Source organism: Ranitomeya variabilis, chromosome 1 (assembly GCF_051348905.1).
Source record: "Ranitomeya variabilis isolate aRanVar5 chromosome 1, aRanVar5.hap1, whole genome shotgun sequence".
In the NCBI taxonomy this organism is placed as follows: Eukaryota; Metazoa; Chordata; class Amphibia; order Anura; family Dendrobatidae; genus Ranitomeya; species Ranitomeya variabilis.
In genome coordinates, this window is record NC_135232.1 from 338,560,406 (window position 1) to 338,574,000 (window position 13,595).

Here is a 13,595-nt window from a genome sequence, read left to right on the forward strand (position 1 = left end):
TGGGGCCTTCCTGCTTCCTAAAAGCCCTCTGGAAGAGGCATGATGGAGCTGGTATCACAAAAGAACCAGACCATGCACTGCGATGGCTTTTGGGTCTGGACGCGATTCGATCTACATCTGCAGTGCTCCAGTGAAGGCAGATTTGTCGGAAGACTTCTGGATGAATTTCCCACTCACATGGCGGCTGAGGAAAAACTGCCGGTCAGAGTTCTACTCCTGGGATGAGTACTGCCGAGATCACCGAATAATAGATCTCGGCCCATCGGCGTGTGAGGTACGTAGGTCAAGGTGCCTAACCGCGGGTACCTGCTAAATGATAGACGTATGGCACCGCCGAGACAATATCCAACTGAATTTGGATGGGGAGACGTGCCAAAAGGCATTGGGCCTTCTGTAGGAGCAGAGGTACTGTTGGGGATCCCCAGAAAACTGATCGGGAGACTGGATTCCGAGATAATCAGAGGCCTTGAGCAGTGTGGTGATGCTCTGTAGTCACTAGTACGTATTGAATCGGGAGAAAGGATCTCCCCCGGATGTAAAAGACGCTCAGAGACTACCCTCTGGAAACCTGTGTGTCCTGCAGAAAGCAAGCGGAGCGAAGTGAACGGTCTCCATTGCTATTATTCTTCCTAGGGATCCTCATTGCCGATCGGATGGAATTAGGGCAGGAACAGATCGGGGCTCAAATTCAGCCGTCCTGAGAACCCGCTTCGTTTAACGACGTAGCAGAGAAGATAGCTTTTTTTACGCGGAGTACGATTCCATTCTCTGATCCATCAAGCCCTTCTGAATGAAATGGTATTCGCTGCAGAAAGCGCTGCGCAACTAGCCGCATTCAAAGAGGCGTGCACCACAAAGTCTCCCGCTCAAGAGGTTTGATTGGCCAGCTGTACTGTCTCCGGAAAAGAACAACTGTTCTGAATCAAACAAATATAGACCAACACTGGAACCATTAGTAACAAAAGCTACACAGACCAAACACCCTGTGGTGAGGTCTATAACACAATTACATAGGACATTCCTATGCGTTGTGGACACTACTCCAATTTTTTTTTTATTATTATTATTGTGAATCAAAGTAGCTAAGGTCTCCGGCCAGGGGACCATTGCTGTGGCAACCCGTGCGGGGCTAAAGAAAGGCAGAGCGCTGAACTCGAGGCCGCAAGACGGAACGAGTCAAATTGTTTGACAGTCCGTGGTATGTTTAAAAGATGATCCATCGGTCAGGGACACTGGTAGTATACCATAGGAGTTAAGCTGCTAGGTAGCAAAGTGTTTTGCGTTGCTGCCGTCATTGAACGTGCAGAGATAAAAAGATGAACCCTCAATCAAACATTCTCTTACCAGGGAGGAGGAGAGGGATCGTCCGCCTCTACCCATCATCCATTAAATAGTGGCGATGCAGAGGGGGATTGTTCGGACGTCAAAAGGAGGTCGTCTTTACATCTGCGGAGATCAAGCCCCTGGAGGACCGGGTTGACATCAGGCCCGGCTGTAGCAGAGTATACGTGGAGGCGACACTCCATGTGCTGATTTGATGATGGTGTGAGGAGATCGGTGTCCTTTGAAGGACCTGTCACCCAGGGTATACGTGGAGGCAACACGCCATGTGCTCATTTGATGATGGTGTGAGGAGATCGGTGTCCTTTGAAGGACCCGTCGCCCAGAGTATACGTGGAGGCGACACTCCATGTGCTCATTCGATGATGGTGCGAGGAGATTGGTGTCCTTTGAAGGACCCGTCGCCCTTAAAAACAGTTAAGCCAGGCATGGCATCTGGTGTCGCTTGAAGAGGCGTCTGCTTCTATAGCAAGTCCATTTGCGATTGTTCATGGTGGGGCCGGAACCCTGGACTCCTATGCTGTAAAAAACACCAGTGTTTACCACTGCGCTACCATGGTGCTCGCCCGTGAATCGCTTATCCAGACTCTCGCTGTCCAGGAAAATGGCAAATCCAGAGACTGGATGATGGTCTAAGGCTACTTTCACACTAGCGTCGTGCACTGCACGTCGCTATGCGTCGTTTTGCAGAAAAAACGCATCCTGCAAAAGTGCTTGCAGGATGCGTTTTTTCTCCATTGACTTGTATCAGCGACGCATTGCCACACATCGCAACCGTCGTGCGACGGTTGTGTCGGACTATCACCACCAAAAAACGTTGCTTGTGACGTTTTTTGGTGCGTCGTTCCCGCCTTTTCCGAAAGCGCATGCGCGGCCGGAACTCCGCCCCGCACCTCACAATGGGGCAGCGGATGCGTTGAAAAACAGCATCCGCTGCCCCCGTTGTGCGGCGCATTCACTGCTAGCGTCGGTACGTCACAACGCAATTCGTCGTGCGTCGGCCGACGCTAGTGTGAAAGTAGCCTAAATGGGCAAATCGAGCTTGTGCTGAGGCTTTGGAGAGTCCAGATCCAAGGTCACCTGTGATTCAGATGCGGAGTCTTGTTCTCAGCAAATCATTGGTGAGGGAGATCAAGAAATGAAGCTCCTGTTTTCTAGACGCCTGAACGTCTCTAGAATACTTGCGGCCTCTGCTAGCCGACGGCTCATATGTAGCAGAGGATCCATGTGTATTGGTCCTGCGAGCACTCCGAACCACAGCAGGTTCACATAGGGATATAATCTCCTGGTCAGAGAAGCTATGGATTGCGGCAGTGACAAAGCCACTCAGAGGAACTAGCTGGGATTGGCGGAGGGCTCCTGCGCTAATTTGAAGTAGGTACTCTGGGAAAGGTGACCGGCTTCGGGCTTGTTATGCTAGACGTTTGTACGTTTCTATGCCTTTCAGACCAGGGTATACAGGTCATGTACATATAAAACCAGGGAATGCTGGTTATGTACCTTTCAGACCAGGGAATGCTGGTCATGTGCCTTTAAGACCAGCTTTAGGACCAGGGCCAGGAATGCTGGATATAGCGTTTATGCTGGCCGTGTGCCTTTAAGACTAGGTTTAGGACCAGGGAATACTGGGCATATCGTTTTTGCTGATCGACTGGGCAGTTTCCCAATCCATTATGCACCTCTGTATGCTGCCGGAGGAGGTGCGAGATGTGGGGGAATGGAGCGGCGTCTCCCTACCCGGATCCCGAGTCCCCCGTCAGCGTTGGATTAGTCTCTCCAGCGCTAAATACCGCCGCTTCCGATGCATCAGCCGCTTCCGGATGTACACAGCTCGTGTCCGGAAGTGGCAGGAGGATGAATATGGCTGCTGAGAACATGCTGTGTTTTCGTCCTTAACGAGAAGCGCCTGAATAGGGGGCGGAGCCATAACGCGCTGCCTAGCATGGGCAGAGGCTCCGGGTTGCGGCCTACACGAACCCGAAGTCGGGGACTAAATTTTTGGTGGTGGCCGGCGCCGAGCAGGACAAAGGGGAAAATGACCCGTTGCTGCAAAAAAGTAATGGGAAAAAAAACACCGGTTGCGCAGAGCCCTCCAGCTGCTAGATTCTCGGCACTTACCTAGGAAGCTGCCGCAAGGCCGAGTATGCAGATCTGTTCAGCAGTTCAGGGAAGTTAGAAGAGATCCTCTGCTGTTGCTGCTGTTTGGACGGTGCAGGGATAAAGAGGAACCCTCAATCCATTGTCCCTTTAGCAGGGAGGTGGAGAGATACCAGCCACCTTCAACAGTGGTGGTGCAGTGGGGGCTGCTTGGATGCCACGAGGTAGGCCTCTGTACATCCAAAGGGATAATCACCTAGGATGGGACAGGGCTGAATGTCCGTCAATAGGCCTGGCTGGGGAAGAGGATACATGGAGGCGACACTCCATGTGCTCGTCTGGTCAGGGTGTGGGGAGATCGGTGCCCTTGAAGGGACCCGTCGCCCCCAAGAATCAGCTCAGGCGTGGCATCCCACGTCGCAGGAGAGGACACTCAGTGCTCGCCTGTTGATGGTTTGGGGAGATCGGAACCTTGAAAGTATCTGTCATCCCTTCGTTGAAGGTAAAATCAAAAATGTAAAAATAAAATAAAAAAGAGTTTTGGGTCTCAATAGCAGACCTGTCCGTGTGCCTCCTACGGACACTAAGCAAGAACTGGTTAGCTGAGAGCCAGCAGGAGGGTGTATACTGCAGGGGAGGAGCTAACTTACTTCGTATCACTTAGTGTCAGCCTCCTAGTGGCAGCAGCATACACCCACGGTCTGTGCCCACCAATGAGGTGAAGGAGAAAATGACTTGGTTTTTCATTGGCTGTAAGCCGTAAACATTAACAAAAATAAACACAGATCACAGTTTGTAATGACTATATAATAAAGGAGTTTCATTTTTTTTTGTATTGATGAACTGAAATTAACTTTTTGATGATATTCTAGTTTAGTGAGAAGAAGGTGTAAGTAGTCCCAAGAGTGCAGGAAGGCCGCGGCTACACAGCAACTTTGGCCACAACACAAAGGATGCTCTCAGTGCAATGCATGTGAATGGGTCACATTGTGTCACCTAAATACCTGACTGGATTTTCTGCTGTTATGTTACCCCTAGGAGTCACAATGTGCCCAAATTAACTTGCAGAACACTGCGATATAGGAGCTATATGTAGCGATTTTTGCTCAAAGTGCGTTGTTGCCAAGTCACCATATTGCCTCAACCCCAGGGTAGGCGCAGACAACCGTAGAATCTCTTCATTTAGGCAATCGGGTCAATTATGTAAACCACACTGATTAGAGTTTGGTCAGAGCACGGAGAGGAATAAAAATAAAAACAAAACTGTCTGTTGTGTCAGTGCTCATAAATCAGACTGCACTCTGATGTCATCGGAATGGAGTCCGATGGTTTCCATGGACTGAGCTGATATTCAGATTGCACCATGCAAGTCAAACTCTGGCATTTTAAGCGGATTTCCCACTATGTTATTGCATTGGGAACCTCCGAAAAAAAAAACCCCGCGAAAAATTGGCACAAAAAAACGCGCAAAATACGCAACAAAAACGCATGCAGAATTCCTGTGGAAAACCTCAGGATTTTCTCAGGAAATTTCTGCATACTTTCCGGACGTGTGCACATAGCCTTATACTGCATTTTGTCCAGTTGTAGCCCTTTTTCTTGATAGGTTTGGTATAAAGTAAATGTACATAAATATATTAGTGAAAATAGTAATAAGATTCCTGCTTGCCTCAACTCCCTTCTTTGCCTGAAGTCAAACAGCATAGAAGCTGGGCAGGAAGTAGAGCTGACAGAGGCTTCAGATCTACTGTCAGCCTCATTTGCATATCAAATCAAACACTGATTTTTCAGTAAAGGAGAAATGCACTGGACATTTCAAGAGTAGTCCAGCAATAACTTTACAAGAGCTACATGTGCATATAAATAGTTAAAGGGAATCTGTCAGTAGGATTTCACTCCTCCAAGTGTGCTAGATGTAGGTGCCACCTCTGAAACTCACCTTTGGAGAGAACAGGGGTCTCCTGAAGCACCCACACAGAATAAACAGAGAACTGGATGCACAGATGTGGCCACTCACGTCTACAGCACTCAGAAAACCGTAGCACGCAATTCTGCATGGATGTCAATGGCTCAGATATATCAAGAGACAAGAATATATAAATACAAAAAGGCATTGAACTTTCCTTTTTATTATCACCATAAACCTCTTTCTGCAATTATTTTTTGGACATTAGCAGCAAAATTCTGGAACAACCCGATTTCAGAGTAAAATGTCATGCAATACATCAAGAGCCGTTTTTTTTTTCAGGATGATGTTCAAAGCATACATGAAAGAGGACCAATAAAAAGGAAAGAAATAGTAATAGATGTAGCATTGCATCCAATGAGGTATTTACATAAAAAGACTCAAAAATCGAGCTGGATACAATTATCATAAAATCATGTTACAGCAGCGGTTCACAAATGGTCTAAACAATTTTATACAAGGACTCCTGACACAATAAATATAATTTACCTCAAAAAATATTCATTTCTGTAAAAAGAAAACAAGGAATCTTCGTTACATGGGCAACCAGAGATATTAATAGGTCTGCTGCAATTAAAATGAGGTGGGTCATAGGGGGCATTAAATTCAAATTATAATTTAATATGGTCCAGCTTGGCATACACAAAGTATATCTCCGTGGATCTTTAGTTAAAATGTTCAAATAAAATAAATTAAGAAGTAGGTTCCCATGGTAAGTTTTACATTAAAACAACATTTTTATATTTTAAATTCCCATCTTGAATAAAAAAAGAAAAATTGGATTTTTTTTCAATGTCCAATATTTCAATGCTGCTGGTCTTGTACAAAGAAGCTTTGCTCAACGTAAACTTTGTTCCAAAAAAAAAGGTAGAGGCATGTTCCTGGACGGTATAGGGCTCCATCTGTGGCAGTGTGCTTTCACCCTTAAAATTCCTGGTGTGCCTTTTTATGAGAGGCTTTTCCCTGAGTCATGTATTTAGTGGAAAGGCTTCCTAAGGAGAGGGAAGAAAAAAAATAAATAAAATGTAAGAACAGGCAGATTATTATTATTATTATTTATTTATATAGCACCATTAATTCCATGGTGCTGTACATGAGAAAGGGGTTACATATAGGGTTATAGAGATCATTTACAGTAAACAGGTTTACAGTGACAGACTGGTACAGAGGGGAGAGGACCCTGTCCTTGCGGACTTACATTCTATGGGGGGGCAGATTAACACTCCTTTGCATGGTTAGGTTGCATTGGTTTACAGTCTAAAGACTGCTGCACAATTAAGGTTTGCCAAATGGACAGAGGCTTATGGATACATTTGGCGTGTGATCCAGGAATGCTTTCCCAGAACAAACGCAGAACATAGTTTAAACCGCACTGAAATAATATTTGTATAGGGGCTGCAAGAACGGCTGCAGTGGTCTGGACCTACCATGGTTAAGCAGGCGCTTACTTTAGCGGCACTTCATGCTATTGACATAAAGGTATACTTTATAACTATCCACAGTGTTTTCTATACCGATCCCCAGCATATTCTTTGTCTACCTTCATGTCTCCTCCATTTGTTTTTTTCTATTATGTTTGCATGTATGATGTATAGTTTAATTTTAAATGTGATTTTCTAAAACAAATATTCTATGTATACTTATTTTCCGTTTTTTTTTTTTTTTGCTACTCCGCTTAGCTTCTAGTTTTTATTTATTATTTTACTATTATTCATTTTTATAGTGCCATTTATTACATGGCGCTTTACATGTGAAATACGGGGCAAATATAGACAAATACATTAAACATGAGCACAAACAAGGCACACTGGTACATAAGGAGGGAGGACCCTGCCCGCGAGGGCTCACAGTCTGCAGGGGATGGGTGATGATACACTAGGAGAGGGCAGAGCTGGTTGTGCGGCGGTTCAGTAGGATCAGGATCACTGCAGGCTGTAGGCTTGTCGGAAGAGGTGAGTCTTCAGGTTCTTTTTGAAAGTTTCTATGGTAGGCGAGAGTCTGATGTTCTGATAAGTGCTGTGTAGTCAAGGAAAGCTGAACTAATAAGAGAAAGTGGCTGACCACTAACAATTGATGACCTAGTCAGTGAATAGGTCAATATGTGATTAGTGGGGTCTAAAAGTACCTTCACATTAAGCGACGCTGCAGCGATAGCGACAACGATGCCGATCGCTGCAGCGTCGCTGTTTGATCGCTGGAGAGCTGTCACACAGACCGCTCTCCAGCGACCAACGATGCCGAGGTCCCCGGGTAACCAGGGTAAACATCGGGTTACTAAGCGCAGGGCCGCGCTTAGTAACCTGATGTTTACCCTGGTTACCAGCGTAAAATGTAAAAAAAACACAAACAGTACATACTTACATTCGCGTCCCCCGGTGTCCGCTTCCTGCACTGTGTGAGCGCCGGCCCTTACAGCAGAGCGGTGACGTCACCGCTGTGCTGTACTTTCACTTTACGGCCGGCCGGAGCTCAGTCAGTGTGGGAAGCGGACGCCGGGGGACGCGAAGGTGAGTATGTACTGTTTGTTTTTTTACATTTTACACTGGTAACCAGGGTAAACATCGGGTTACTAAGCGCGGCCCTGCGCTTAGTAACCCGATGTTTACCCTGGTTACCAGTGTAAAACATCGCTGGTATCGTTGCTTTTGGTGTCAAACACGACGATACACGCCGGTCTGACGACCAAATAAAGTTCTGAACTTTGTTCAACGACCAGCGATATCACAGCAGGATCCTGATCGCTGCTGCGTGTCAAACTAAACGATATCGCTAGCCAGGACGCTGCAACGTCACGGATCGCTAGCGATATCGTTTAGTGTGAAGGTACCTTTAGTGTTGAATATGTTTTTATGGCGCTTACTGTGCGGTAAAACTAACATGTTATTTTTAGGATTACCACATTTGTATGTTTTATTTCAAGTTTTAAAACATACATTTGCTTTGCCACAATTAAAAAGGGGTACTTATGAGTTTAGAAGTTATTCCCTACCCATGGAACAGGAGATAACTTACTGATTGGTGAGACCCCCACTGATCCAGAGAACTGGAGCTTGAAAGAGCTCCATGTGATTGAAGCAGAAGTTGATCATGTGCACTGCAGCTCCATTCATTCTTAAGGGGACCATCAGAGATAGCAGCGAGCTGCGTCCTGTTGGTCTTTCACTGCCACTCCATTAATTCTTATGGGAATGTCAGACTTCCACTCCAGTGTCAAGATCAGAGGGCAAGTGGGTCATGGTGGTTGGACCCCCAGCTACTGGGATGTCATGACTCATCTTGTTAGACAGGGAATAACTTCTAAACTTGAGAATACCTCTATTTGATACATAATTAGCATAGCAGTTCTAAATCCATTTACCTGACTGAGGACTGAAAGACATCTTCGGCTTCCTTTTTTCATCTTGTAATGGTACTACCTGAAATTATGCATAAAATCAATGTGAGAATTCACACTAGTTTTCAATTTCAGCTTTGCAGTCACAATTGTATGTTTAGATAGCATACTACCCCAATTTCAATAAATTATGGGACAGTGATGTACAGATGTGTCCTTCTAAAACACCATTTTCAAGATCCACACTGACATTCTGCATCTACATAGCCTAGTCTTGCTGAGTTGAAACGAATACCTATACTGAAGTCCATACACCTTGTGTTTCAACTTGCCTATACAATATAAAGGTCTATGTGTAACATAAGAGACTTGCAGGACCTAGGAGATTTGAGAACCCCCCCCCCCCCCCCCCCCCATAAAAAAACAAACAAAAAAAAACACGCCCTGAAGAATGTAGCATTGTCACATTAGGTCACGATGAAGTAAAGTCACTTAGGTCTACTATGTACACACGCATGACCAAGAGCATGTCCTGCTTTTCGATAAAATACTAAAAATCCATACTAATCTTCAGGATTGTGCAGGGTCTTGTAAGCCAGAATCAAAGCAGTTGCCTTCCCACTTCTAGACAAGCAACCTCTACAGATTCCTTTAGCTTTTACAATAAAGTTTACTCGTTTTTAAACCTCTGGAACCCAACTGAGCCTGAGAATAAGGTACCGTTACACTAAGCGACGCTCCAGCGATATAGACAACGATCCGACCTAAACTAGATCACTGGAGCGTCGCTGTTAGGTCGCTCTAGAGACGTCAAACACAGCAACTCCAGAACGATGCAGGAGCGATCCAGTGACGTAACGGCGACTCACTTATCGTTCACGCTCCATGTAAAAACATTGCTGACATGGTTGCTTTTGCTGTCAAACATGACGATACACGCCGATCTAGCGACCAAATAAAGTTCCAGACTTCTAGCTCCGACCAGCAATATAACAGCGGGATCCAGATCGCTGCTGCGTGTCAAACTCAACGAGATGGCTATCCAGGACGCTGCAACGTCACAGATCGTTGTCGTTCTCGTTGGAAAGTTGTTTAGTGTGAAGGTACCTTAAGGGTATGTGTCCACACTCAGGAATGCATCCAGATTGCTGCAGACTGGATGCTGTGTACAGCCACAGCGTTCAACCTGCAACGTCCAGATGTTACAGCTTAGTGGAGGGGATTTTATGAAATCCAGTCTCCACTATGCGTGCGAACACGCACCCGGTGGCCCCGAGTTAACGGACATGCGGCGCGTCTTTTTAGAACGCAGCATGTCTGTTTACCTTGCAGCGAAGCTCCGTCGCCACAAGGTAAGTCACAAGGAACTATGTATGGGGTGCGGAGATTTTGGATGTGTGTAATGAACAAATCCGGAATCACCGTGCGTACAGAAAGGGGCGGCGCTTTGGGCAGAGCAGGGTTTCCGCTCCATCCAAAGCGCAGTCATTACGGATCATGGACACGCACCCTATGGGTATATGCACATGCTGCGGATCCACAGCGGATTGGCCGCTGCAGATTCGCAGCCTTTTCCATGCATTGTACAGTACCATGTAAACCTATCGAAAACAAAATCTGCATTACACATGCTGCGGAAAATATCGCGTGGAAACGCAGCGTTGGTTATTCCACAGCATATCAATTCTTTGTGCGGATTCTGCAGCGGTTTACACCTGCTCCATAATAGGAATCCGCAGGTGTAAAACCGCAGGTGGAATCCGCACAAAAAACGCAGTAATTCCACTGTAAATCCAAAGTGCGGATTTCTTGCTGATATACCAAAATCACACTGCATCTGCTTTATACTGCACAGTGGGGCCATCACAGTACAGTCCCATTCAATTGACCATGGCTGACTCTGCACTAAATCACAATTGTGGCAGATTAGTTTTTAGGATTTGTTGTAGATAAAGGGGGGTATTGAGTTAGACCAAAAATTTGAAACTGACTTACCTGGATAAACCTTCCCTGGGATTTCAGTGGACTGGAAGCCGATGGAGATCCAAATGACGCATCAGCCTTTGGGCTTCCTACCATTGAAAAATAAAAAAATAGAGGCATAATCATTGTACAGTGGTGAGTTCAGTTTATTCAAGTCACATTCCCAAAATCTATATATTTTAGAATTCTATATAATTCACTCAGGTACTTAAACTTTGCTAGAAGCCCATGCATACCTAATACAGGCAAGGGCTGCTCACCTGCTCCTTTGTAATGAGGACACTCTTTCTTGATGTGACCTTCTCTTCCACATATAAAGCAGCGCTTCTCCCTCACTTCTTCCTGTCGTCTCCACTTTTCACTAGGATATTTGGGTGTTCTGTCTCTGCAGGCTTCAACTGTGCTTCTGGCTCCCTGATGGGGCTTATTGGGTACGGTGTTCTGCTTTTTATCTATATAGGAGCCATCACCTTCCATGTTCATTTCATTATCTTCAAGATTTCTTTGTTGTCGCTTGTCTACATATCTTTGGTTTGTAGGCTTTTCATTGTTACGCCTTCTAACTCTACTAAAGAAGCAATATGGACAATAAAGTCAGTATCCAGCAACTACCTATATTATTGAAGAGATGCCACTAAAGGTTTCATCAGTGCACTAAAATACAATAGGATCAAAACATTGCATCTTCCCCATAGTGTTTTCAGTAGTTAAAAAAAAACAAAAAAAACAAATACATACGTCAGCTCAGGGCCCAAGAAGATCAAGCTCTCACACAGCCCCTTAGCCTGAAAATTGGAAAAGTTCTGGGTACTGGAAAATGGCAACAAGCTAAATTTTGTTTATTTGGTGATGAAACCCCCACTATTTGTTTGGTATCTGCGTAATCATATTGACCTGGAGAATCATATTGCCACAACAAGTTTTACCATATACTGCCCATGGCAAATAAAAAATGTGGAATTGCACGCTCTTTGAAGTTTAAACACACCTGCATTTTTTCCCTACTTCCCAGAGGATCACATGATAAAATTAATGCTGTCATTCAAAATCAATTCATTTCACAATAAAAAAAAACCCTCATATGGCTATGTGGATGGAAAAAAGGAGATTTTTGTGTACTCACCGTAAAATCTCTTTCTCTTAGCCTCTAATTGGGGGACACAGGACCATGGGTGTTATGCTGCTGTCCACTAGGAGGCGACACTATGCATAATCTGAAAAAGATTAACTGTGGCTCCTCCTGTGCAGTATACACCCCTGGACAGCATCAGCCTTCTCCAGTTTTGTGCAAAAGCAGTAGGAGGAACGTAACATGAATAACATAATTATGCCTGTAAGAAGGCAACTATGTACGAGCTCAAGAAACAATATGAGAACTCAACAGTTACAACAGCCCGGAAAGGGCAACAGGGTGGGAGCTGTGTCCCCCAATTAGAGGCTAAGAGAAAGAGATTTTACGGTGAGTACACAAAAATCTCCTTTACTCTGTCGCCTCATTGGGGGACACAGGACCATGGGACGTCCTAAAGCAGTCCCTGGGTGGGAAGCAATGGACGAATATTGTGCAGACAGGCCCGTACACTTAGGGCACCGCCGCCTGCAGGACACGTCTACCCAGGCTCGCGTCCGCTGAGGACTGGGTATGAACCCTGTAGTGTTTAGTAAACGTGTGTAAGCTAGTCCAAGTGGCCGCCTTACACACTTGTTGTGCCGAAGCCTGGTGCCGAATGGCCCAGGAGGCCCCTACCGCCCGTGTAGAGTGTGCCGTAATGCCGGCTGGAAGAGGAGAATTCTTAAGGCGATACGCCTCTTGTATGGTGGATTTGATCCACCTGGCAAGAGTAGCTTTGGAAGCTGGCATACCCTTGTGGCCGCCTTCCGGAAGGAGGAAAAGGGAATCAGACCTCCGGAAGGACGCAGTCCTAGACACGTATATACGCAAAGCCCTGACAAGGTCAAGCGTATGCAGAGCCTTCTCCACTCTATGAACCGGAACAAGGGATGGTAGTGAAATTTCCTCATTGAGGTGGAAGTCGGACACAACCTTCAGGAGGAAGGATGGGACCGTACGAAGAACTACCTTGTCCTGGTGAAATGCCAGGAAAGGCCGTCTGCAGGAAAGTGCTGTCAGTTCAGACACCCTGCGTAGCGAGGTGATTGCCACCAGGAAAACCACCTTCTGGGAAAGAAGGCGGAGCGGGACCTCCTTAAGAGGTTCGAAGGGTGGTTCCTGCAATGCTGTCAGGACCAGGTTGAGGTCCCACGTTTCTAGTGGTCGTCTGTAGGGGGGAACCAATCGGGAAACCCCCTGAAGGAAAGTCCTTACTTGTGGCTTGGTAGCAATGCGCCTTTGGAAAAGCACTGAGAGGGCTGACACCTGGCTCTTAAGCGAGCCCAAGGACAGCCTGGCCTCCAGACCCGATTGGAGAAAACCAAGTACTTTGGGTATGGAATAAGGGAGTGGGATCTGGCCACGAGATTCGCACCAGGTAAAGAAAGCTTTCCAGCTACGGTAATAAATCTTGGCAGAGGCTGGTTTCCGTGCTCTGATCATGGTTCCAATGACATCTGCCGAGAGCCCTGCCTGGGTTAGAACCCAGGTCTCAAGGGCCACGCCGTCAAATTGAGAGCCCCTGAGTTCTGGTGGTAGAACGGCCCTTGTGATAGAAGATCGTGGCGGTCGGGGAGACGCCAAGGGGCGTCTGCTGTGAGTTGTACGATGTCGGCGTACCATGTGCGTCTGGGCCAGTCTGGTGCAATGAGGATGGTTGGAACTCCCTCTTGTTTGATCTTCCTCACCACTCTGGATATCAGGGGGAGAGGTGGAAAAATGTACAGAAGCTGGAACTGGGTCCAGTCCTGAACCAGAGCGTC

General features: G+C 46.3%; 1 protein-coding gene across 1 annotated transcript in view; it reads right to left on the bottom strand.

The window, feature by feature from the left end:
- Positions 1-5,547: 5,547 nt before the first annotated feature.
- TUT7 (terminal uridylyl transferase 7) overlaps positions 5,548-13,595 on the bottom strand; it is a 115,706-nt gene continuing 107,658 nt past the window's right edge. Inside the window, exons 26-29 of the mRNA XM_077299541.1 lie at positions 10,982-11,289; positions 10,734-10,810; positions 8,763-8,820; positions 5,548-6,396 (exon numbers count right to left, since the gene is read on the bottom strand). Of these exons, the coding sequence (XP_077155656.1) occupies positions 6,329-6,396; positions 8,763-8,820; positions 10,734-10,810; positions 10,982-11,289 (511 nt within the window). The 3' untranslated portion in view covers positions 5,548-6,328. The remainder of the gene's footprint in view (positions 6,397-8,762; positions 8,821-10,733; positions 10,811-10,981; positions 11,290-13,595) is intronic.